Source organism: Drosophila ficusphila, unplaced genomic scaffold (assembly GCF_018152265.1).
Source record: "Drosophila ficusphila isolate 14025-0441.05 unplaced genomic scaffold, ASM1815226v1 contig_414, whole genome shotgun sequence".
Lineage (NCBI taxonomy): Eukaryota > Metazoa > Arthropoda > Insecta > Diptera > Drosophilidae > Drosophila > Drosophila ficusphila.
The window spans coordinates 11,160,807-11,187,835 of record NW_025064328.1 but is presented as its reverse complement, the minus strand read 5'-3'; the positions used below and the strand labels follow the sequence as shown (position 1 = coordinate 11,187,835).

The window sequence follows — 27,029 nt, the reverse complement described above, 5'->3', positions numbered from 1 at the left end:
CCATGCCAAATGTTTTGTCATGAACAAAAATCATACTTTTTATAATATTTAAAGCTTAAAAAATTGCAATTTCACAGATGTCATAAAAGTTGATGTAAGTTCTTTAGTCAGTTAACGTTGCTATGAAATACGCGGCAGTTGTGTTTTTGTTTATAAGTTTTTCGATTATTGTGATGTGCTATAGAAAACCAGGTAAGATAGATTTCTTTAAGATTCTATTTGTCTGTTCTTCTTAATTTTAGTTTAATTTAGAAACAAAAAGCTTAACAAAACATAACAATAACAACAAACCCGGTTTGTTTCCCATGCAAAATTTTCTTTTGTTTTGTCATGAACAAAAATCATTTGTTCCACTAAACTTTTTATAATATTTAAAAGCCTTAAGAATTTCAATTTCACAGGTGTCATAAAAGTTGATGTAAGTTCTTTAGTCAGTTAACGTTGCTATGAAATACGCGGCAGTTGTGTTTTTGTTTATAAGTTTTTTGGTTATTGTGATGTGCTGTAGAAAACCAGGTTAGATGGATTTCTTTAAGATTATATTTATCTGTCCTTGTTAATTGTAGGCGTTAACTACTGTACTTTGCCAGTGGCCATAATAAAAGATCGGGCAATGTGCGATCCACTGCGTACTCTTTGGGTTCTCAGGGATGGCAAATGCAAGGAGGCTCTTCAGTGCATGGATGGTTACAGCAAAAAAGAATGTCAGCAGCATTGCCTTAAGAAGGTCACAAAACCGAAGCCAAAACCTAAACCCAAACCCACACCCACACCTATGACAACTTGTGGAACAACCGTGGCTGAAATAAAAACAACAACTGAGCAGCCTAATACAACAACTATAGATGATTTATACTCAACCAGAGAAACTAGAAGACCTAGAAGAACTCGCAGAACGAGGGTATATACTATCAAAGAAATATGCTAATTAAAGAAACAATAAGAAGATAACTCCTCTGCAATTATATTTTTTTTAATATATCCAATCTTGAATACTAATACAAACATTTTTAAACGCCTAATTTAGTTTAATATGCTTTTCCTCTTACAGAAGCTTTAAAACAAATTCTTAAGAGCTGAATAACCATCTAATTAGGATTGTTTATGGAGCGTTTTAGTGCGGAGCCCATAAGCTCTCTCAAATTAGCAAATCATTTAAATAACATAAAACTCCTATCAAGCCGAGGGCAGCATTCGGTTTTTTGCTTTCCCCCAACAAAAAAAAAAGTATTTTCACGCCCATTGAAAATCATCGTAAAAAAGCGTTGGGAATGGACGAACAATATGCGATACAATGCCGATGCAGGAACCGAAAAAAGCGAAGGGAAAGCAATAATCATTAGGCCAACAAAGGACTCTCCCCTGCCAAAAAGGAATCGAGGTTGGGCCCACAGCTCTTCTCCATCGGGTTGAGTGCGTTGTCAAGCGCTGACCAGGCAAAAAAAAAAAAAAATATAGGGAAAAAAAGAAAATACAGCCCCTGCGAAATGCCAAAATAAACACTTGTCGCTGGTGAAATTTGGAACGGCGTTGGTTGGTTGGTGGTGGCTTAGGTGATTTTCCCGACCACAAAAGAGAATATTTTCCAGCTCAGCACGCGTTTGGGCGCTGGTGCGTGTCCTTAGTCCTGGAGACCATTAGCCCTCCGATCGGAGGACACCGCCTCCTCCAGCGAGGAGTAGCCAGGAAAGGACCCACAGACGTATGGCAGACAGGATACAATCTTTTCATGGTCCTTGGCATGGCCTGAATGTGACTCTTGCCCCAACCGCCAGATACGTAATAAAAATGTAGACAATTTTTACGACACTGTCCGAACAACACAAGTGGACATTCCGCTTTTATTTCTTCATTAAAAAGCAGTATTGATTGCCCAGCAGCAGGATGCGGAGGTGGTGCCACCGAAGAGCGCCCCCGAGGACCTTTATCCATCCATACTTTTATTATAGTTCGCCACACAAAAGGTCTTTGTGAGTGTCAGTGGCGTTATTGGGCTTTCTGGACTCACTCTGTATTTGATTTATCCACATTGAAAGTCATATCTGCCGTTGCCTTTTCATCTTTTTTTACGCTTCTGTGGTGGGAGGTATTTTAATTTCAGCTTTCAGGAATTACAAGTACCTACTGGTAATTTGGTCACTTTAATGAAGTGAATATTCAAGAGGAAAGCACTTTGCAATAAACCACTTCTTTGATGGGCAGTAATTGATTACCCATGTCCTGTGAAATGCCAACTGACAATTTTTCAACCACAACTAATGACCCCCCGATGACCCATTTATCGCTTCCCCATTGATTAAATGCAAAACTATAAATAAGGCCTAATTGGCCTGGCCTAGAGCCTATAAAATAGCCAGGGGAACCCGTGCATTCTGCTAGTTTCAAAAATGGCTTTAACCAGTTTAAAGTTCTACAGCTTACTAACAAAATTTACGGCTCTCAATGGACTTAACAATTACTATTTCAACTCAAATAAAAATCGGTTTCGGACCAATTGGAAACTTAAAATGTACTGCCTTATCCACCATGCACTATGTGTTTTGGCCGTGGGTCGAATGCTATATAATTCCGTTGGTGATTTGAGAGTTAGTGTGACCGTTCTCACGATGGGAGCAACTTCCGCCTTTTGTATGCAATCCTGTTGGCAAAAAAGTCAAGGTGTTCGCAAGTTGGCCAGTGGCCTAATCAAAATGGAGCAGAAATACTTTGCTGGAAAGCCAAGTGGATCTTTATTAACACGCAAATTTACATTTAAACTAGTGTTCGCTTGGATTACCCTGATCAGGATTCATCTTTTCTATCCCCTCTACCTTAAAAGAATTCTACCCAACTATTTTTATCTGAATGTGGGATCTTATTGGCTGGTTTACAACATGCTACTTGGCGAAGTACTTGCTTTTTACTGCTTTGTGTGGCAGGTTTGTCGCATCCATAAGCTGATAAATGATGATATGACTTTGCTTTTGACTACATCGAGGCAAACATATCGTCTCAAGAAAATGAGACACTGCCTTAAACTATACGCAAAGTTATTAAAACTATGTAGCCAAGTAAACTTTGAGTTTGGACACCTTTCGGTCGCCGTTTTGGCCTGCAAAAGTTGGTTTCAGATCACATTTGGCTACGAGATATTCCAGATGATTGCTGCCCCGGATTCTATTGATTTAAATCTATCCATGAAAGCGTTCGTGGTTACGAGCTATATTTTAGATGCCATTAATCTGCTTTATGCCACAGACATTGCTGAAGTTTTTGGAGCCCAAAGAGCAGACTCACAGCGAATTCTTCGAGAGACAAATCGGATGGACAGGCTAGTGAGTATTGACAATTTTAAATCATTTAATTGATTTATCTAGTTGCAAAAACATTTATTAAACCAGACATTAACACAAACACCTTTTTGAAAACATCACAGCCGGTTAAAGTTGTGAATAAATGGATGAAAATTATTTGTAATATTTGATACTGATTTTATTGATTGGTATTAAATGACAAAAATTTTAGCAAAGATGCCACACTTTTGGATATTGCAAGTTTACTTTACCCGCCTGGCATTTCTACCTTCAACAATTCATAAATTCGCCCGCATCGCACAAATTAAGAATTTCAACTTATCACAGAAAAAAAGCATTGCTTCTTTAATCAAAATTACTCCGAACTAGAATGAAGTTTGCTCGAACTTCTTAGAGTGTTCTAAGCATTCTGTTTGAACTCCGATTTCAGCTCTCCATGTTCACCTTAAATTTGGCCCTGCATCCCAAGCGTGTCGTCTTTCTCAACGTTTTCAACTTTGACCGAAAGCTGACTCTAGCACTCTTTGCCAAGTCGACGTTGTTCACAATTTGTTGGCTGCAAGGCGACTACAACAAAATCAAGCCATAGACAGTCGAAACTGCATTCAAACCAAATCCCCTGATTCTATGAGTGTATTATCCCATGCACAAGAGTTTGTCTGACCTGCGAGCACAAAGCAGAAACCAAGGCACATGCACAACTGGAACCAATACAAACATTTACATATATGTACTCAGTAAATATATAATGGGAAAAATCAACTACAATGCATCCAAATCCAGAGCCACAAAACCAAGGAGCTGTGTACAATGATGATTGACTTGGCGATGATGACAAGGAAGGATTGGTTGTCCTTGCACACTGGTTGGCATAAAAGTGGGTAAAATTAGATCGGAGATAAAACTACCTCGTATTGAGATTGTGCATAAAGTGTCCCAATAAAGTTGCTGAGTTTTAAGTTGATTAGTTTTAAAGAAGTTTAAGTTCTTTAAATTTATGTTAGAATGAGCATATAATGTATACTGAGTGGTTCTTGGAATAAAACTTATCCAAAAAAAAATCAAAAGTAGTGCATACAGAAAATTATGCTAATTGTGTTTTGCATATGCAAAGATAAAAGGAGAGAAATGAATTAAGTACATTAAAATCCCATTATCCCATTATTGCAATGTTAATTTCTTTTCGTTTCTACCATTATTCACATTTAATTTAATTATGACTTTGGAAATATCATCCTTATAATTAATTTATAATGCTAATAGCTAATAGCTAATAGGTTGATTGCTCTTTGTTCTGTGTGTTGCATAGATTTAAAAGATTAAATAAGTAATTAAAGCTTACTAAAGTTTTAAAAAATTTATTTTTATGCTCAAACGCTATAATCTAAAACAGTGCTAAGAAAATGGAATAATTTTAATCGGCATATAGAGTTGATTCAATCATATTGAATTTCAATTTTTCCAATTATAATTTAGTAATGCTTGTACCCATAATTCATTTAATTTAAATAAATCTTTTGTATTTCCCTACCTCCTAATAGTTTATTTCTAATGTTCACAATTCTTTGTTTTTCTGTTGATAAGTAGTTCCACCGGAAGTCAATAGCATTCCAGGGTATTTTCCGCCCACATCCAGCGACAACAAAGAACTTTATTATTATTTTGTGTAGGTGTGTTCCCAGTGTGTCATTGTGTGTATTTTGCCAAAGAGAGAACATTTTAATTTGATTTGCCACGAATGAAAGCCATGCCGGTGTGGTGTAAAAATTCTCGAGCAAACAAAAATGAGAAACGAAAACGGAAAACTGTAAACTGAAAATGGAAAATGGAAAACTGAACACCGAATGGATGAAAAGTGAAATGAAACCGAAGGTAAGCAAAAATTAAAGGATACACAAAACTTACTTGTGAAAACCAATTAGCTAACTTGTAGTTGCGAATGCTAGTAAAACGGCTGCAATTGTTGCTGCCTCCGTTTTGGTTGCTATTGTTATTATTATTATTGTTGTTGTTGTCGCTGTTGTTGTTGTCATTGTTGCCACTGCCACTGGGCACATCGTCCAAGTTGCTGCTGCTCATCTTGCGGCAGGACACTCGCAGGATGGCTAAATCGTGCTAGGAACTCACAGGATACACAGGACACACAGGCAAGGACACAGAGGCAGTCACATATACGTAAATGCATAAGGAACACTGATAGACAGATCTACAAAAAGCACAGCAAGGAAAGCTCCCAGGAAAGATTGTTTTGTGTATTGCGATTTGTTGTTTAAGTTATAAGTTACCTGAAAGCGGCCTAAATGCTTTTTTCCCGACAATAATATATTGTATATGGATTAGTTAGTTTAGAGTCTATATAAATAGGTTGAATATGTTTACAGCACAGTCTAAAGTTTACACGTTCAGTTACACTTTACACACGAGAATTGACAGCAAAATTTTTGGATTTCGGTTTTGCTCCACTCCTTTCTTAGTTAACTAATTTAAAGCTTTTACCAAGTTTGTATTCCTTCTGGTCATATGTACACTTAGTTGGTAGTCTTATAGTAAATGTTCCTAGGCTTAATATGTATAACCGATACTGTTTGGTCTTCGATTTGTTTACAAGCACAAGTCTCACATTGATTTCTGCAGCTTAGAAGTATTTCCGCGATTTTGGTCCGCTCAGTTGGATTAGGTATTTGTTTATTTATCAGTTAGTTGTTAAGTATATTTGGTCAGTTGCTGGTTGATGTTGTGTATGTATATGTATTAAAGCTGCTTTCCTTGGACTCCTGTTAATATTTATTGTTTTCTCCGCTCGTGCTGCAAAGGAGATAATATATAAAAATGGATGCTCTGGGGGAAAACTATTGCCGGATCCGCATTGACTCAAGTGTGCTGGGAACGACTGAAACATTTTGTCTGCTAAACGAAATTATGGCCAAGATATTTTGCAAACAATAAAGGGAGCAGCACGGAGCCAAGAATGAAAGAACACCCGTTGAGAGAGGAGTCGTCGGTTGGCGGCCATTTCTTAAGTTCAAATGCGTGCCAGCCAGCAATTTTGCCATCTTTTGTGCCACTTAGCCCTGGCCACTTGCCACTTGCCACTTGCCGCTCGCCACTCGCCATTTGCTATTTTCCATTGGCCACTTGTCTCCGCCTCGACTGCAGCCACAATAATTTAATTTTGCAAAACTGAGTGCTGATTAAATTCAGCCATTCTATCGGCTGGATGCAGGCAAAGTGCCCGAATATGAAGTAAACCTCTATAATATGTTTAATTAATTCGTTTTGGCCCGAGTCAAGCGCTTAATCTCCTGCAAACGACCTGGCATCCAGCTGCTAAATATAGAACACAGCCCCAAACGAAAATCAATACCTGCTACACTGAAAATGGCTCTAAACGCCGACGCCGTAAAGGTAACAAAATTTCTTCGATTATTAGTTTTGTTGCACTTTGCAAGTGTGAAAAAACGCGACATCAAGTCACCTCGCACACATGCAACATGAGACTTGGCTTTTGTGTCCCCGTTTTGGAAATTGAATTTATGGCCAACACACACACACACACACACACAGTACAGCAGCTGCTGCCTCGACAGTTTACACACTTGGTATATGGGAAAGTTTTCAGCTTGAAGGAGAGAAAAGCCCCAAACAAGCCAAGGAACTTTCCCCATCAGCGCCGAACATATAAGTTTATCTTGGGAGCTCCTGCTCTTCAGCATCAGCTATCTGGCCACGATTTTTTATGCCAAAAGTTCAAAGCAATTTTTAAAGATCAAAATGCCAAACGGAGACGCTGGCTAAGGAAATTGAGCAAAAAGGACCGAGGGACCAAAGGACCAGTTAGATGCCGCCAGGGGACCCAAGGACCAATGACGATAGAGAAGCCACAGAGAAATCATTTCGTTTCAATTTATTTTCCCATTTCCATTGTTTTCACTGGTAGTTACTGGTATTTTGTTGTTTGGTTCTTAAGTCGGAATTTCTCTTGCCGTGTTGGCATTTTCACACCGCAAAGCCAATGGGGTGGGCAATTTTCCAACAGAATTCAAAAATTACACAACATTATTCTAGCAAATTACACTTATTTGTCTCTATGGGTGTTTGTTTTGCTGTGAGTAATTACAGGCTTGGCTTTTGCTTTGATTATTTTCTTTTCAAACTTGATGAAAAACAGAAATACAGAGGAAATGCCATTGAAGTGTCTCTAATTGAATTAAGTGTGGGCACAAAAGAAGTGGCAATTGATTTAAATTTTCGGAGTCAGAAGCAATATATTAGGAAAGTTTAATCTTTAAGATTAGTCAAAGCCACAGGGCAATTTGATTTCTCTTTTAGCTTCCAGTTTTTGTAGGTATATTTTTTGGAGAGTTCACTTTTTTATGTAAATCAAGTTTACCTTGAGTTTCCCACAAGCAAATCCCTGGCTTTACTTAGCTTTTGGCCCATAAATTGTGACACTATTTTAAGGGAAGCAAAAAAGGTTGAACTCATTAATCATAAAAACCCTCAGGCTCTTGACACAAAAAATATAGGAGATAAATCTCGAAACGAATTTGGTAATGCTCTTTTTAGTGCAATATATTAGTAAAAATTATTTACAGTAAAAGTTTAAACTTTTTTTATAGTTTCAGGCTCTCACAAAAAGAACGCAGCTTAGTTATCGCATTAATAAAACAAGCCCTTACGATCTTACAGCATTATGCTAAGGAACCTGCAAAATAAATAATAAAAACTTGGCCTTTGAGTGGGGGCAATTATGAAAAATGTCGCCAACGTGGAAACTATGCTGTTTTCCCAGTTTGTCAGCGGAAATTAATGCTCGCGGGGAGCGAGGGGTGAAAGGTGAAAGGGAAGTGGATGGACCACTTCTCGGCCGAAAAGAAATGGCAATGGCAGCGTGAAAGGAAAATGGCGCCACTTACTTTAATTGCTGCCACGTTTCTGGGGTCCTGCGTCCTGACGGCCTGACCGAATTCACAAAGGAGCCGAAGGAGCGTCTCGAGTAATTAAAGCGCCACACTGCGCACCGCAACCACTGCAACAATGCGACTGGGTCGGTGTTAACTTGGCCAAAATGCTTCTGCATTGTTGGCTGGCTGGCATTTCACGCTTTCGGTTACCAAATTTCCGACACTCAATTGAGCACGTTAGCTGTCAGAAGGGCTTTTATTGATTGCCGGGGATTCGCCTTCCCATTTTGGTGTTTCCTAACTGGGCTCATAATAATTGGCATGGTACTAGCCAAGTGGCGACTGACCGTTTCACAAGCGGGCCATTTGGCTCCAGTTGCGTTTAGTTTAGTTACTTTTATACGAGTTTATTCGAGTTGCCACCGCACTGGGGGCAGGTCCACTCGGGAACCCCGCGGGAAAGGGCAAATGGAAAGCTTATGAATGTTTAAACAACTTTCAATTGCGAGAAAAGTTTTCAATTTTCGTTGTAACTTTTACACGCTTGCCATGGCAATGCATTAACAAACTTTAATTAATATGTGCGAGAGGGGGAATATCGATTCGATTTGAATGTTGCCAGCTTGTCTGAAAGTTTTCACTTAAAAGGATCCCCCGAGCAACAAGTTTTTCCCCTTCCCCCAAAAAAACAGCGTTGATGTGACTTTCTTAATTACTGGGTAAAATGATAATGGACTTTTGATATGGGCTGTTTATTAAATTTATAAAGGGAAGTTGGGTGGAAAGACACGAAAAGCATTTCCCATCCAAATTATTAAAGTTCAGAGTTGACTAGTGCTCCTTAAATATGCAAATTCCGTTGGCTTCTCTAAAAATAAATTCGCTTGAAGTGCTGCTTAAAGGAATTTTCAGCTCAGTATCTCCTTTGTTTTGGGTTTTCGCTACTTTGTCAAAGTGTTCGTTACCCGATGGGATGTTTGATGTTTGGATCCCATACCGACAAACTCGAGCAACAACAAGCCGGGGCGAGATACGATTACAGCTGAGTGTCTAACCCAAATACTTCGACGGCACTTTGCTGTTACAACTTGCACACTTTGCATACGTTTGTCAAATCCAATCGAAACCCATTTCGCCCGACATTGCGGAGCTGCTGAAATTCGAGACTCCCCGGGAATATCTAACGAAACCAAGCGAAACAGAGCAGGAAACCCTGCTGCAGTTGGGCGATTAGCAAACAAGATGGTGTGTAGCAGGATCCCACTTTTCCGGCGGAGGTTTTCGATGGGGCAACTCGTATAAAAATGCAATGCGTTGCTTGGCAACGGTAAAAATGTGTCACCAAGGGATAGAGAGCAAGTCCTGGCAAAGGATGCAGTATGCAGTATGCAGCATGTACAGCAGTACAGGACAGGGGACACTTTTCCCGGCGAAACGTTCGCTGGGAAAACGCAAAATGACTTTAAATTGAGAAATCGCTTTGTGTGCGCTCTGTTCGGTTCGAATCCGCTGTGTTGTCGCTACGTGCCACTTGAATGCCACTCCGAAAGGCAGGGGATACAAATGAAGTTATGCAGTATTTTCATTGATTTCCTCTGCTCTTCGGGCCAATGAAGACTGTCCTTCGTGGCGCCCAATGTGGGGCCTCGCCGGGTGCAGTAACTGGCGCCCAACGTGGGGATGCACTGGTGTACTCACTCAAATTAAACGTGCCAAACGGGCAGGGGCTCCAACACCTTTTCAGCTGCAACACACTTAGGCGGCAAAAATGAAGCTAAAGCCCTGCCTGTCCGCCGGAAATTCCATCTGCACTCTGGCTGAGTGACTTGATGCTCTCGACATGCAGCGCAAATGAGTTGGCTAATGTGACAGGAGGAAGAGCGAAAGGTGAGGAGTGAGTAGCGAGGAGCGAGTAAGGCCGAAATTTTGGACAAAAGCCAGACGAGATGTGCGTGGCCCTGACAGGTTAGAGCGCGTTTCATGGCTGATTTGGCCGCTGGCAAGTGCATTCGCCACACATCAGCAGGCAAATGCGTTGCGCACATTACTCATCCGCCCCATAAACAATTTAAAGGCATGCATTAAAGACCACACTCGGTGCCACTCCCATTCCGTTTCGTTTCTTTGCGAGCGCGAAAACAGTCAGCTCATTAAATATTGAACACGAATTTATGGCCAACTGGAAAATACACGGAAACTCTGAGAGAAAGAGACAGGGAGAGCGAAAGAAAGTGAGACGGAAAATTGCAATTTGAATTTTGTCCTGTGAATTCGAGTCGAGTTTTTTCTACTCCCCCGAGCGGCTCATTATTATAACGCAATTTGAATTTTCTGGAATACATAAAAAATCATCCGCAAGGCCGGTTATTAATAAAATATGCTCCACCCGATCCATCCCCATGCGAATTCCAAGAAAGTGCTAAATTCAATCAGCGGCAAATGAAATTTCCCTCCAGGTTAGACTCAGACAATCCCCGTTCGTAATAAATTCAATTTATTTTAGCCCGGCTTTGTTTTGTCTGGCTGAGCGAATTGGAACACTTACAATTAATATTAATTTGCGCTCGGTCCGCAATATTTAATGCAAAAGTTTTGTGCACGTCATTTCGGATCAGGTCAGAGCGGCCACATAATTGTCACTTAAAAGCTTTCACATGCTCTCTCTTTTTTACTTATTCATCTTGCTTTTCAGCCCCAATTATCCACCTGTCAGTTAGCATTACCACGTGAGAACCACAATCATGTGAGAGTAGAAATTGGGTAAATACTGGAAAATTCACTCGCTATTTGACTATAAACATGTCAGTCAAATGCATTTTAAACAATATATTCGAGTTAAAAAATTTAAAGGTACCTATTTGCCTTACTCAACCTTATGACATTAATTTATTATTTTTAATATTCGGATATTTCTACTTGTCATACAACCCAAACTAAGATGCTACATTTCCTTTCAGAGCGACTAGTCTCCATCATTAATTTTCATTAAATATTGAGCACTTGGATCGCTCCCTCTTTCGTTTTGGCCAGCTTAAAGGGATTGAAATGTGGTTCAATTAGGATTTGCTGCCTTGATTCCCATTTATTATTTCCCTAATTTTCGCGAAGGCTTCCAGATGATTGCCGGCTAATTAGATGAACCCTCAACCGAGCTTTCACTGTACCTGAGGCCAATTAACAAGCATTGCCAATTACAATTTAGAAACTCCCCTTACTTGGTTATTAAAGCAGCTCATGATTTACTGGTTGGCTGCAGTCTGAAGTGAAAACTCAAAGTTGCGAGCCGAAATTAATTATTAACTATTTAGGGCTGGGTAGAATTTACACCAGCTGTTGTGACCGCAGGATGCTGACTGAGTTGCCAGTTGCCGGCCGCAAAATGCCTTTTGCTTGTAAATTATAATTGTTATTAATTTTTGCCAATTTGCATGATGATGATGATCAATGAATTACAGCGGTGGCGCCCCGGCTTGTGTTGATTAAAAACTTTCCGAGCGACAAAATCGATGATGAAATTAAGTAAACAATCAATTTGCGTTGGCCAGGAATGAATGAATGAATAAATTTCGCCTTAGTCCTGGCAATCGCTAAGCAAACACTAACCCCTCTTTCCTCCCTCTTTCCCCCTTTTATCAACCCGAAACCCCCTTCGAAGGGCCACCCCTGGTGTTGGCATTTATGGGTATAATGAAAGTTGTTTCTGTCCCCCATACAAGCAAAACACATTTGCCTTTGTTCGCTGGGCTGCCGAGAGGTAATTCATTTGGTCGGTGGTTCTGTCCTGCTGTTTCTGCTAATAAAACATGTTCTGCACTGCGAGAATAATGATTATTTACGTGATCCCAAGATTTTCCCTTCTTTCGGAACCCTTTTCTTAGTCCACCAATCGATTTCTTTGAGTGTATATTTCCCGAGCCTCTGTTTGGACAGCCTGTTGCTGTTCCTACAATAAAATGGCAAACTCATCGCACTTAGCGAGGCCTAAAATATTGTGGGGTCCGTTGAGGTGGGGCCAGGATCCCCGTTCTCCCGGCTTTCCGTCTCCCTTTATTGGCAATTGTCAACAGTCATTATGTGGCCCAAAAGTTTGCCTTCCAGTCTAAATATAAAATTTCATCGCTGCACGTGTCAAACAAATAAAGTGGGAAATTTACAGGAAAAATAGTTGTGCGAAAGTTGGAATAAATTTCTTGAAAACTTTGCTTAAATAAATGATGAGCTAAAAGTTGGTTTGTGTGTAAGTCAGGTGTTTACGCCTGTCACTTTTGGAGTGTGTGTATTATTGCAATTGGGAGAGACTCGGGAAGACTTCAAGAAAATGTCTCTTTATAAATTTTGTAACTTTACTGTCACTGCCTATTTTACTTTATAAATATACAGTTTTAAAAGTTCGAATATAAAAGTATTTGGTTTTATAATTGTACCTTTTCTTTAGTTGTTATACAAATGGTTTTCGTAAACAATAAGTATTCCTTTGGGAGTAGAAGAACATTACTTGTTTTATGTTCTTTAATTTTTCCCCTTAAATCCCACGAATAAATTTTTTTAAAATCGCTAAGCAGATCTAATTCACCCGTTTTACTGCATAATGTGAGCAAATTTGATTTATACAATAAAAATCCTTGTTTTCAGCTAAATTCCGTGTGAATCGCGGCAGGCAGAGATGTTAAGGCCTAATTATTCATGCATAAATTACAGAAATAAATTGTTGACACGGTCCAAAGGCCCCAGGCACGAGCTCTCGGCCTATATCTTGGCTGTCGACATGTGGCTCGGAGCATTTAAGCCAAATTTAGGTGGCGTAAACTGCTAAGGCGGCTCAAGCATGTTCCGGGGCTCGTGTAAATAAATTAAGCGGCTTAGGATTTCATGTGTAGAGCTGCCTGGCTTCTTGTTTGCCGCGCTTTTTGTAATTAAAACACTTGACGAGCATTTGAAAGGCGGTCGTCCATGAGTGCGGGTACTACTAATGAAGCCATTTGTCGTGTCAACAAGGACTTTACGGAAAAGTAATCCGAATTTAGTATAACTAACTCTGCAGGTAGGTGTAAGGTACTCATTTTAAAACGATTTCCTTATGTAAACACATTGTTATTGCGACATGAAATGGCGGATATTGCTGATTTAACAGAGTAAATAAATCATTTAAAGGACATTTTCCATTCCACGTTTTCCGCTGCGGCCTTACACACACTCAGCAGAATACATTTAAGAGCTCCGACCTGAAAGATGGAGAGTGCCACGCGACTCTCCTCTGCATAAATTATGCACATCGATGGCATTTTTAATTGAACTACCACGCACCAAACGCAACTGCGGCCAAATAAAGCGCCAGAAAAAAGAAATAAACCATTTCTGAGTAGCTCGAGTTCGAAAAACGGTTGAAATTTAATTAAATCAATGTGTTGATTTAATTGAAATGCGGTGTCAGTGACAGTGGCCATCTTAATACGCATCGCGGGGCAATGCAATTAATTTTCGCGATAGTGGAACTTGCAAGCTTAAAAAACCTGAAGTTCTATCTATAAAACCTTGGATCCTTAAATGATTGCAATTAAAGAAAAACATTTAACAGTAGGATTCGCCTTCACATTGTGTCAAATATTTACAGAGCTTTGACTTTCAATTTATTAAATGGAAAACCCAACATGCACATGACATTTAGAGTCAATTTTTTGTAAGATACCTTTGGGATTTCTGTTATTATAGTATAGTCTAGGTAAAAAAAATACTATAAAAACAATTCTGACAATTTATTTTAATTGAGAACAACATTTAAGCAATTTATTTTAAATTATTCAAATCCAGTTCTGGATATCAAGGGAACTAAATTGTAGAATTGAAGTATACACAAGAGACTTGGAAAAACTTAAAAAAAAAATTTTATCTCTTTGTAGAAAGCTGCCAGAAACCATAAAAGCAATCAATGAATCAAATATAAGAAAACCAATTTAAGTTTTCCTTTTTCCATTGTCTGACGGTGTTTGGCGTCAAATCGAATTGCTGTAGACCATTAATCCAAAAGTCAGGCTACTATATGCAATAGTAAAATATGAACCGACTTTCTGTTGACAGGCTGTCCATCAAACTGTCTCTTGTTCCAGCGGCTGCAATATGTAGAATGGCTTGTTTGTCTGTTCGTTCGTTTGTTTGTTTGTTTGTTTGTTTGGTCCTTTTGTTGCAACAAGAACAACAACAAGAACAACCGAATCGGGTCGAAACAGGACATTTGGCCCCTTCCACTTGCCAATGCCCCTCCTACAAGCGACTATCTGTGATTGTCATGCACTTAGCCAGGCCTGACATAAGCCGACTCGTTCCCGTTCCTTCGGCTGGAAAAGCTGTCAGCTGTAAATTTACGATTTTCCAGCAGCGGCGTGAGGAAAAATGGTGGCCAAGTGTAAAGCATAATAAAAGCCCTGATCCCGCCCTTTTTCGGAAAATTTCAATTGCATTCTACGCTTGGATAATTGATGAAAGCCCAAACCATCACGGCTCGGCTTTAAAAGTCGAGTTGCCCTGAAATGACTGCAAGTCATTCAGCTTTATATTCCGCTTCCCTTTTGGCCCGGTTATATTTTTTTATTGCATCTGCATTGTCCTGTTGCCGTTTCTCGCTCAACATCCCAATGGAAGGAAGGAAGGAAGGACCAAAAAAGGAGGCGGTGGCTGTTCCAAGCCAATATTTGACTTAAACTGAACTTTTTCCTAACTCGCTGCGAGAGGAGCAGCCCTGAGGTTCTTTACTTTTCACACTTTGCCCAACAGGCCCCTCCCCTTTATTTCCTTCGCAGTCTGTTGGTTTTAGCCTCTCACCCTACAAAAAAAAAAAAAGAGAAATCTGACATAGTTTGCTTTCACTTTGAGAATTGGTTCTTTAATTTTAAATTGCAGTGGTAGGTTGAATCAGCGCTCATTTAACAAATTTTCAAAAATAAAACGAAGTAAAAGTAATCAATTTAAAAATGTATAGTTACTTTAATCAAGGCCAAATAACTATTTACCCAATTATTCTCAAAAGGAAACAATTGTTTAAATATTCTTTCAATATTGTACTAAAATGCTATATATGTACTATACTACTATATTATTTAAATATGGAATTTATTAATTACAATTTAAGAGATTTATTTTTCTTTTCTACATCAAAGCTTTCTAACTTTACAGCAAATTAATTAGAAAAGTGAAATAAAGTAAATTTTACAAATGAATACCTTTTGTTGAAGAAATACAGATTCAACACAATTTCTGCTGCATTTTCTCTTAGTGTTTGTAAAACACATTTCAGCATCAAATTAATTTTCGGCCAACTGACGGACTGACGAATTTAATGCGGTTAAGTATGCTGACCGAGTCACTTCTGCTGGCCTGGCATATTTTGCATTTTGCCATCAAATTGACCGACAAACATAAATACTAATGGCATGCGAATGCAATATTAGGTTGGTCAAATCATTTTTGCATTGGCAGGCAAATTAGCTGTGGATTAAATTGAATGCGGTTCCCAGCGGAGAACGCAGTAAAAAAAATTAATGCAAACGAATGGATTTCAATTCTAATGATTCCATAACCTTTAACTAGTGCCTTTCAACACTCCTTCGAATGAAGATTGACATGCGAGGTGTCCATTTCGCCGGTTTTCCCTTGGGAGAACGTAGTCCAATCAAGAACACACACACACACACACACACACCGTCACATGTATACAACGTCAATCAGCAAATAACAATCTGACAAATGCAAATACCAGAAATTCAAATTGTATGCGATATAAATAATTCTCAGAAAGGGAGAGACGAAAGCCAGCGAAAGTTGTTCAGATATGTGAAAAGTTTTGTTTCTGCTTGCCGCCTTCCAGATTTTTCCGCTAGCTGTTACAATTTAAATTTTAATTAAATGATAAAACGGCGGCAAAGAGAGCACAATCGTAACTTTAGCCGGGGGGGATTTCGTATATTTTTTCGCGTTAAGTCGGGCATAAAAAAGCAACGCGTAAGTTGAGAACTTAAACCCTTTTGCTTCTGGTGGCATTCGACAGTTCACGTGACGCATACGCCCTGTGGCCTGTGGCATGTGGCATGTGTATCCTTTGTGGGATTGTGTCACCTTACACTCCACTTTTCTTCTGCCCAATTTTCGTTTACGTTGACGTCAATCGATTGGATTTCGAGTGCTCACTCACTCTTCAGTTCGATCCATTCTATCCCTAATTGCAGGCGACCAAGGAACCCCGACACGCCCGACTCATCAATCGAATCACAGGCATTTATTATGCAGTAATTAATTGTCGAACTTCAGGAGTCGGGACAGTCCAAAAATACGGTCAAGGTTGGTTGTTGTGGGTGTCCCAGTGTCCCCATATGGCGACTTTAAGTCCTGTTCCCACACTCAAACGTGTTGGTATTGGTTCTCATAACCCACTGTGTCTGGTTCGGCATCATAAATGCCCGGCATATCGTCACATATGTCATTTGTGCCCCCTTTATGGCCGGGTTTTTATTGCCATTGATGAGAACCCAGATAGTCAAAGAGCCCGTAATGATGCAAGCTTCCTTGAACCCACGTTCAAATCATTTATTGTTGCCATTAGCCAAGGCGTTATTAAGCGTACAAATGGGTGTGGAAATAGCGGATACACATATTATCTAGGATACTTCATTAAATGTTTTCAATTGTGCGTGTTTTTATTTGGTAGAATAAAGCTCAAGTACTTTTAGGTACTGTATTTAATTGTTCAACATTTATATTGAATATTAAGGCGATAACGATTATAATAATTCAGCAAAATAAAAATGTTTACATTCGCAAATATAAGATACAAATTTCCTTTTTTTTATACTACTTATAAAAAGCATATTGTCCTTTTAGGAATATTTAAGCTATTGGTATCAATTTTATATTTTTTAAGCATATATATTTTTCTGTTTAGGCAACCGTTCTTCTCAACCGTCTTTTTAACTTTCCCAAAATAACTTCACCGATGAAAACAAAAATAGCCAGAGAGTAACCCATCAATACGAGTTGCCAAGTGGATCCATAATCCTGGAGGTTCAGGGCCTTGAATCTGGACTCAAACGGCAGCTTTCCAAATCGCGTTGCCCTGATGCTACTGATATATTCCCGAACCGCTTCTTCAACCCAGTGTACCAAAATTCCGCCACTCCAAAGCTGATTGGCGAATTCCCGCAGGGGAATTGCGTAGATGGAGTTCCTCTGCAGAATTGAGGAAAAAGACAGTCCATTGATGATTTCCAAATTCTTGGGCCTACAGAAAGCCTTTCGGATGGAGTGTTCTTGGAGATTTGTAAAGGGATCGCCCTTATAGGTAAATATCTGATAGGCATAGCTCGTATTCAAAGCCCCGATCATCTTCATTTGCTCAATTGAGCTCACAATCCAAGGATTCGGTAGACTTTCTGAAATAAAATCCGAATCCATTCCCATTGTCATCGACACAAAATTCAATCGGTTTACGACCACGGTTAAATTGCTTTCTCGCAGCTCCTCAAAGTTCATGGCATGATGGTATTGAGGACCCATGGTCAAAATAGTGCTGATTTGGGCAGCTACCATGCAGTAAATAATCACTCCTGTGAAACTCATCACCATGGTGAATTGACCTCTGACAGATCTGAATTGATTTCCCATTGGAATTGACATGCATAGAATGCAGCGAAGAACCCGACAATTGATTACCATGTGCAGGATATTGTAGTTACCAGAAATGTTTCGGATTCTATTCCACAGGATTCGCAATATTGCTTCCACTGAAGTCATAAGGATATAGGAAGTGATAAACAGTATTGGTAAGGCTTCTCGGTGGCGCTTGGACAACTTTTCCGGCATCGATAACTCTTTGCCACAAGGAACTGCAATGGAAATTCCTGTAATTCCCAATAGGGATTCGATTCTACTTCCATTTGCGTGTCGAAAGTTTGTCAATTGCCCCGAAATTGGCAGATCCAATTCTCCCTCAATTGTTTTCCTGATGATTTCCGTTTGAGCAGTGTCGTTCAGTGTAGTTTCTAATTTCAACGTGATATTGTGGCTCTCAGAAAAAGTTTTCATTACGTTATATATGTAGCCACTTGGTTTTTCTCTTCCCGTTCGAGGATCAATAGAGAAAAAACTTCGAGGTGGAACAAAATCTGGTAAAGTTAAAGCAACCTTACCCATAAAGTCGCAATATTGATGTGGAAATATTTTCATTTCCTCAAATGGTTGATCGATCAATTGGAAACTGGTCTGGGGAAATGGTTGAAGTCGTTGTATTTTCAAAGAATCTTCTATAATCAACATATGGAGAAACTTGAACTCTTCAGCCTGATTGGCAATTTCTTGGAGGAAATTTGTAGAAGGTTTGAACTGCAGAAAAATGGCAATTCTTGCTTCTCTCATATGATTTGTATTTTCAGCAAGGGCTGGAATTATCACTATATCCTCAGGGAATTCCAAATAAACCAGACAAAGCATTTCACTGTTGTAGTAGTTAATTAACTCAATGGTTTCAGTTTCATCTAAGCGAATTATAGGCCACAATATGGGATATAGTCCTTCTAGTAGATCGTTCTTATGAAACTCCCTTTGCATCAGAAGAATAGTTGAGAAAGCCTTTTCCTTGTTCACTGCTTCCAGAAAATCCTTAAGAAACTGAATGCGTTCCCCAGAGGAAATCACTCCACTGAACAATAACCAAATAAAAATTGTAATTTTCCTCATGGCTTACGGACTTTTGGAGCTCAACTAATGTCACTGGCGGATTTTCACATTGCTTTTAAATTCATATCCGCGCATCTTGGCGCTAATGTCATTTAAATCTGAACCCCATCTAAAGTGCTCCGCCAACCCGCAATTAAGCCGAAGCATTACGTATACGCACAGTAATCCGCGAACAGCGTTTCCATATTAAAATTAGAATGAATATTAAATTCAAATTGAAATTACTTTTAAGCGCCCGCACAACCACGGCGCTCTGTACATATTTAATTAAAGGCAGAGGGGCACAATTTTCGAACCGAGCTGGGAAACTTTTGAACGAACACACATGTTTATGTCCTGCCATACGGTTAGTGCTCTTTATTCCGGTTTTGGTTACTTTCCCCATAAAACCCACTCGAGCCGAAGCCCCTCAACGACATAATTTACAAAAGCGCTTTGGCAGCTGTCTACCTCTGTCTCCATTCTCCCCGGGTTCCCGTCTTCTGCATCCTGGCTCCTGGATTCCGGCTCCTGGCTCCTGGCTTCCAGCTCCTAGCTCCTGGCTCTCCTGTCGCCTCACCAACACTTCCGGCTCTCCTGCTCGACCCTCTTATCGCTGTCAATGTCAGTTTGTGTCCGTGGAGGGAAGGATGGAGAAGTCGGTGGAAGTGGAGCATTTCAAGCGCATTTAATGCGCATAATGTCAAATGCAACAAAGCAACAGAAACTACAGAAACAACAAAACCAAGTACAGAACCGCAATGAAAGCGGAAGAGCAGAAATTTGAAAGGGGTTAGTTAGTATATCAGCTCGCAGCAGGGGGTTTTTCTGGTTCGGCCAAAAAGGGCAAACACACAATATTTATAAACAAGCTTAACCAGCGGAGTTGAAATGAATTCCTTTATCGGATTATAACTTTTTTCGCCAGCTCATTATCAGGCTAATTAGGGAATGGAATGTGTATCAGATATATAAAACCTAGGGGTTGCTAAATGGCATTAATGTCATTAGAGCATAATACTTTTCATACTTTTCAGCGATTTAACAGATTTGGAATTACAAATAAAGCCGAAGTTTTTGCTTATTTTAAATTTATTCTTTTAAAAAATTTTATAGATTTTTTATCACAATTAAAGGCATATGTTAGTATTTGGGTATTAAAAATTCATATAAGAATGAATACAAATCAATGATATTCAGTTAAAATTTAGGCAAGTTATTGAAGTACTGCTACTATCAATCCGAAAACGAATGAATCTTAAAAGTTTTTGAAATACTTTTTTTAACTATTCAACAAAAGTTACCTTTCATTTAAAGGAACAATTTATTTGTTCAATTTAAATGGTTACATTTTTTGGCTCGTTGCAGTTACAGCTGCATTTTATTTAAAATGTTCAACAAGCATTCGGTTTATTTGTTGCCCTCCTTACCTATTCCACTTTAGACCTTTCAAACTACTTTGTTTTTATTCCACCATTTAGAATCCCCATCACTTTGAAGATTCCCGATAGCGCCACCAAGCCCAGCTAAACACTTGGCCCGAACTACTTCTGCGTGTGGGGCACCTCGAGATAAACTTTTATTGGTATAAAGAATTACCCACGTAGGGCAAACAAACGGAAAGGCAAACCTAGAATTGCTAAGGACAACAAATTTCGCTTTATCCAAAGCGGAATTCGAAATGCGAGTTGCGGATACGGATGCGGATGCGGATGCGGATTCACTGGCGATTGCACACTTGAGTCAACAGCGGATACACTCGAAGTTGGAGGTGTTCAAACGTACCTTTGGCATTTATTTGTTGTGTGTTGGGTGTGTGTGGTGTTTATGATTTCGTATCTTGTCTGAGGATTTTTACAAAGGCCGTGTTGCTTGTGCTGCCTTTTGCTTTTGCTGGCCGACAATGAGGCCCAAAGGAGTTTGTATTGCGCGAGCGCGGCATTGGCAATAAATTCGCGGCGAAACTTTCGGTTACTTTCGGTTGTCCTCAGGTGCTCAGGATACCGGGGATAAATTACGGCTTACGGGTCAACTGGCTGGTCACAGCCTCATTTATTTATGCACATGGATTTGTAGACAGCACACGAATTCGCACACACAAAAATTTTATTGCCATCTACATCATTCGGCGTGAAATTAAATATTTAACTTGAACTTGGTGATTTATTATTTTGCGTCTTATTGATTTATGTGGGCCATGCGGTTAATAACACAGCACTTACTACATTGGCTAAGATTTATGGCAGATTTTTTAGTGTTTATGCGATTTAATTACAACTATTTACTATTTACTTTTTACTAATCTCTATGACTACAAATTTGAATATTTTTTGTGTTGGTCGACTGAGGCAATTTTTAATTAGCACAGCGGCGATTTCCGTTACGAAAATCTCGCTTTAGTTTAGGAAAATGTCACCGACAACACGACACGAACAATTGAACGAAACTCACGAACGCACTCACGAACACTCGCTCTCTCGCTCGCACTTTCGGCGGGTCGGAAAAGCGAGGGGGGAAAACTCTAAAGAAAACTCTGGCTTCGGCGGCGAGCGTTCGAGGGAAATCACATGTTTCATGTGCGAAGTATAAAAACAAACTGAACACCGAGCGCGGAAAGCCGACAAAGCCGACCGACCGACTAACATATATATATATGTTTTCCCAATCCCGATCTCCATTAACATTGGCTGTTATGCCGGAGGATTTTCCGAGCGGGGAAAGCTCAAAGCTTCTCTGTTAAGCGGCTAACAGAGCTCCGCGCAATTGGGCCATGTTAGCCAGGTGTTTGTTTTTCTTTTCGGGCCAGGTTCCCACATAACTCGCACTCGACGAGGGAAATGGGAAATAGAAATAAAGTCAGACAGCCGTGCAACCTGAAAGTGCAATTAGCGTTTGTTTATGACTCGCACGGCTTCAGTTCGCTGCGATTCGTCACCGAATTCAGTTAGATATCCGAATTCCAGCTCTGCGGCCCGCCACAAATCACTTATGGAGCCGTAATTAAATTCACGCCCAGCAGCAACAGGTGAGTGGCAACCGCAATGAGCTTGCGGCCAGCTGAATATTAAGCCATTGAAATGCAAGCAGCAAACCATAAATGCCAACTTCAACAAGAGCAAAGCATCCGGTTTTGCCACAAGCCATAATAAATCGAATTAGTTCTTAGAAAAATGTACTCTTCGCATTGAAAAGTTCCGGTTTTTAAAAGTGCTTAGCAGTTCAAAGCTTCTTTATTATTAAAAGAATATACTAAAAATGTTATTAATAATTTCAACATCACCTAAGCACCTTCAAAAATATAATATTCCAAAATATGTATAAACAATTCAGAAATTGAAGTTCATAAGTTAAAGAAAAATTTAAAAATTGATTTATAGTAGTAAAATGAAATTCAGAAAATGATAACAATTATACAAAATTTAAAATATTACATTCCTTACAGAACCATAAATTTAAATTTGTCATTTAAGACAGCCGAACAACCCTCTATAAGTAAACAAAGTTCTGTCAAACTATGCTCATTACTGGATTACTAACTAACAACTTAACGATCACTTATGATATATATACCACTTGTATACGACAGCTTCCTGATACTAAATCATATCTACATAAGTAATATTTAAGAATCCAGAAAAAAAAGCAAATAGATATTCGGCTGAAGTCGAGCTGAGCCAATAAATCAATTCGAAGCAAAGTCGGCCGGCAACAAGACGTTTAGGCCAACTCAGGCATTCCAGCTGAATTTCATTACGAATGCCAGACACAGCGGCACGCAGCTGGTTGGCTGGTTGGCCACTCAAGCCAAACAGTTTGCCAGGACGCAAGGAGCAAGCACAGGAGCAAAGGGAGCAAAGGACCAAGGGACGGCAGTCAAGTAGCCAGGATGGGACGACAAAACAAGGCAGCTGCCTCCAGTCAAGTCAAGTGGAAAGTGGGCCGGGTTACGGGTTACGGATGACGGGTGACAAGGGGGCCAAGTGTGTTAACATACTAATATTCACTTTGCATCTTAATCGTAGTTGTCCTGGCCAAAGGATGCCATAGAGGGGGAATAAAATGAATGGCCTGGCTGAGAGTCCGTTCAGCTATTTCAATTGCTGCCTGTAGTTGATATAATCAACAAGCGTGCGGACAAATTTATGCTGTCTTGCTGGAGATATGGAAGCAATTATTAAGCAATTTCACAGGTATGAATAACAATAATAAAGTGAAAGAATGGTTAAATTGAAAAATCAACTTAGGATACAAAAGGATATCAATATCACATTGAGAAGTAATAAATCCTTAAAATATTATTACGGTTATTGATGGTTGCATTACTAGTTTATAAACAAAATCTTTAACCAAGTTGTAATCTTAAATATTCTTGACTCTTTATCCCTTAAAATTATTTGACAGCGACATCTGTTGCTGTTTTGAAGAAACTTAAAGTCTCCAAAACAAGCTTTTTAGAAGGAAGTACAAATAAAGCTTTATGGCCATTAAAGGAGAAAAACTGACCATATCCTTATTACATTTTACAGCTGGCAATGCTTTGAAGCTCCTCTATCTTTGTTCCTACTTCCCCACAGCTTTCTATATACCTCTCTCTTTCCCCCAAATATTCTATCTCTCTCTACGCATTTTCCCTCTCTTTCGTTTGAGCTTGAACTGCGAATAACAAGGTGAAAGCATAAACAGCACGAACACGTGGTTGGATCAGAAGTAAGAGAAAGCATTACGATTCTAACCAAAGAGAAAAATTATGTAGGGAAATTGAGAAGAGAGAAAGTGGCGGGGGAAACCCCCAAGGAAAACATGTGCCCATCGGTTACATTCAGGAGCATAAATTACTTGGCCGCAAATCGCATTCATGACATTTTCGCTGGCATTTTCCTGGCCTTTTACACTAGCCTTTCCGCTTCTGGCCTTTTTCCCTTTTAGCCCAGAAGACCTTTTTTCCCCGACCCCAGTTGACCTCCGTTGGCCTTCAACGCAGCTGCATTTGCAGCTATCCTCTCGCCTAATTGGCAATTTCAGTGAAAGCAAATTGTCGTGGCCGTTAATGTTGGCCAACTTCCGCGGGCTTCCTGTTGATTTGAGATTAATGAATTTACCACACGCACGGTCTAAATGCGGAACGGTCATTTAAAAATCTAGGTAATGCTTTAATTCTCCGTCGTTAGGACTTGTTGCATTAATTTTTTAATGAAACGCTATGACGCAACGCGTCGTATACGTAATGCGCGCAATAACGCCTGCCTGAAAGTATGCTGCAATATATTCGTACTTTAACCATTTAAGGAGCACTTTCAATGGCTTTATCCTTGTGGTTATGAATGGCGAAATCCTTGGCGGGGGAATGCAGGGGATTTTCCGGCAGAGTGTGCTTGGAAAATGTTATTAAGCTGTTGAGCAAGGCAACGAGCTCTCGATTTATCGAGTTTGCTTGCGGGGCGAACGCATTGCGAACTAGTTTTCCGAATGGCCAAGTCCATAAATTCAGGGCAAGCAAATTTGTCTACTTCATAATCTTATGAACTGCGGAATTGAATATATTATTCATATTTGTCGCAATATTTATCGGCCAAGAGGTAAAACAGCTGCGTAAATTTTACCTTGGCTATAAGTTTAAGTGTACATTATGAAACTCCACAAATTTTTATTAAAATTTAGTAAGAGTTGGAATATTTGGTTAGAAGTTATGAAAGTTATGAAAGTTATGTGATTCGACTGAAAAATACCTCTTAATTTAGGATTTTTAATAATAATATATTTTTTTATGGTATACATTAAATGTTTTTGAGTTTGTGTGGACAATATTACGGATAAATAAAATAAAAAATAACTGTCAAGATAATTTTAAGAATTAAAAAGGTGTAAGGTTTTAATGCCACCAAATATTCCTTAATACCAATATATATCATACTTTATTTTCTGTAGCATCAATCGATAAAACGTAATTTTATACGAGTTTCATTATTTTCGTGACAACATTTCAAGGTTTTCTATCCATCACGTTTGGCGTCAAAAAAACAAAATGGAAGAGCGGCAAAGGCCACCGGAGATTAAGTCTGCTGGTAATTGCAAACGAATCGTAACCCGACGGACTGACAGGCATATCAAATACTCCGGTGTTACACAAATCGAGACTGACACCGAGTATCCCGGAGTTACACGAGTGCGGGGTATTTTAACCTACCGAGGCACGTAAAACACAATTAGGAGGCACGCACACGAGCCACAGCATAAACATAACATAAACAATGCTGAAACATTAAACATAAACATTGCTGGCATAACGAAATGTCTGCCAGGATGGGGGAAAAGGCACAGGATGAACACCTGCAGGACCCAAGGGGGAAGTTTGTCCTTCGTCGGCGATGATTTGCGGCATTTTTTATGATTGTTTTATGAGTATGTGAGTAGAAAATGAAATGCGGCCGACTAAGGCGTAGACCACTTTGGAATGCTAGAAGTCATTTGCAAATTTCGCAAATTCCTATGAGGAATTCGCCACGGAACAACAAACAAAGACAAAGGTGTTCTCTCCCAGATAAAACATTATTAATAGCTTGTTCGTCAAGGAGCAACTTCTTGGGCTTCTCGCAGACAAACAGCCAAGTTTTCACATGATAAAGTCCATTTTCCGCCCACATATCGCATTACTTACCGCACTCAAAGGAGAAAATCTTGCGTTAATTTAGACACTTTCACTCACCTGAAAGGGAAAAGAAAAAATTTATGAAACCACGATAAGGTAAATACTTAAGAAAATCATGTCAAGGAATTATTGTTGAAATTTGTTGGCAAAATGTTTAGATCAAGAAATGAATATAAATTCCATTAAAATTATACAGGTATTCTCTTATTTCAAAATGGTTTTCGTTTGTCAGCTTTTCGTTACTTAAACAATAAATATATATGCCTTATTTCAACAGCTCCTCTTCAATCTCTTTTATTAAGATTTGTTTAATAACAAAAGACTTTAAGCTGGCAATAAAGCAGAATAAAGATATTTATAATTTCTTTATTTTTTTCCTGTGCAGAAACGTTTTGTGGGTGTGGTTAGAAACTAAAGCTCTTAATGTTCTTCAGTAGCTCTTGATATATATTACGAGCTTGTGCTGGTGGCGTTTCAGTCTGGACTTTTTATGGGCCATTGTTGAAGGATTTTTGTGAAAAGGTTGAGCGGTGTGTGCTTGTTGTAATAAAATGGCTTAAACGATACAAAAGAGACGTGGCCATAGTTGAGGTTTTCAACCACGAGACACCGTTAAAGAGCCGTTAAACTTTATCTAGCAAGCCATTCCCCCCGTTTTACTTTTCACCCGGCGATAATCATTCATTTCAATTACGCTCTTGCACATTAAATAGGGTTGAATCCATTGTGCCAGCGAGCTTAATTAATAGTTATATACTTGGCTATACCTACTGAACGCTGACAAGCCAATTGTGAGGATGGCTTACACCCTTGGCGTAATTACCAATCAAAAAGGTGTCGATCTACACACCGAAAAGAAGGAGGAACCGAGCATAATTGAGTTATTTACACTAATTGGCACACACACAGGCTGATGACGTAAATTGGCTGAGCTGCAGGCCAAAGCCGCAGAAGTTTGCACACCCAACTTGTTGACTTGACTGACGAGAGACTGGCTCACACCATCATACCACTCATATTTCATTCGAAAAATTTCAAAGGCAAATTTCCGGCCGACGGCTACGTGCCACATCCTGCCACTCAAACAGAGCCACATTGGATTACAAACACTCCGGCCACAAAATGAAACAATTGTTGAACGGGCCTGTATAAATTATGGCCACAAAGATTGGGCATAATCTTTAAGAGCCAAGTTGAAAAGTATTGGCCACCTCGTTATCTTTATTTTCATTTATTTCGAATTAGCACACCAGACAGCGTTCTCATTGCCACTCCAGTAAATCTATATCTAAATCTCGTTATAGCCTTTTTGGGGGCGGTTACAATAATCACAGACAGCGCTGGCTAACAGGATAATAAAAGTCAAAGTGCTCAAACTAAATTAAACGGACCTCGAGGCCATCCTTCGAAGCATAAACGATTCTGCGCGGGTGTCAAAGTTGATTTAAGCTTTCTTTTCCAGATATTCAAGAGCAGAATTTAATGGCG

At 39.4% G+C, this 27,029-nt stretch overlaps 4 protein-coding genes across 4 annotated transcripts in view; 2 read left to right on the top strand and 2 right to left on the bottom strand.

The window, feature by feature from the left end:
• LOC108096647 (potassium channel subfamily T member 2) overlaps positions 1-27,029 on the bottom strand; it is an 80,099-nt gene that overhangs the window by 44,151 nt on the left and 8,919 nt on the right.
• Positions 123-1,022, top strand: LOC108096651. Its single transcript, XM_017198416.1, has 2 exons — positions 123-192; positions 567-1,022. Exons 1-2 carry the CDS (start codon positions 123-125, stop codon positions 926-928), a joined length of 432 nt encoding a protein of 143 aa, XP_017053905.1. The 3' UTR covers positions 929-1,022.
• On the top strand, positions 2,388-4,168 carry LOC108096648. Its single transcript, XM_017198412.1, has 2 exons — positions 2,388-3,314; positions 3,724-4,168. Exons 1-2 carry the CDS (start codon positions 2,388-2,390, stop codon positions 3,880-3,882), a joined length of 1,086 nt encoding a protein of 361 aa, XP_017053901.1. The 3' UTR covers positions 3,883-4,168.
• Positions 17,123-18,916, bottom strand: LOC108096492. Its single transcript, XM_017198102.1, has one exon. It carries the CDS (start codon positions 18,914-18,916, stop codon positions 17,123-17,125), a length of 1,794 nt encoding a protein of 597 aa, XP_017053591.1.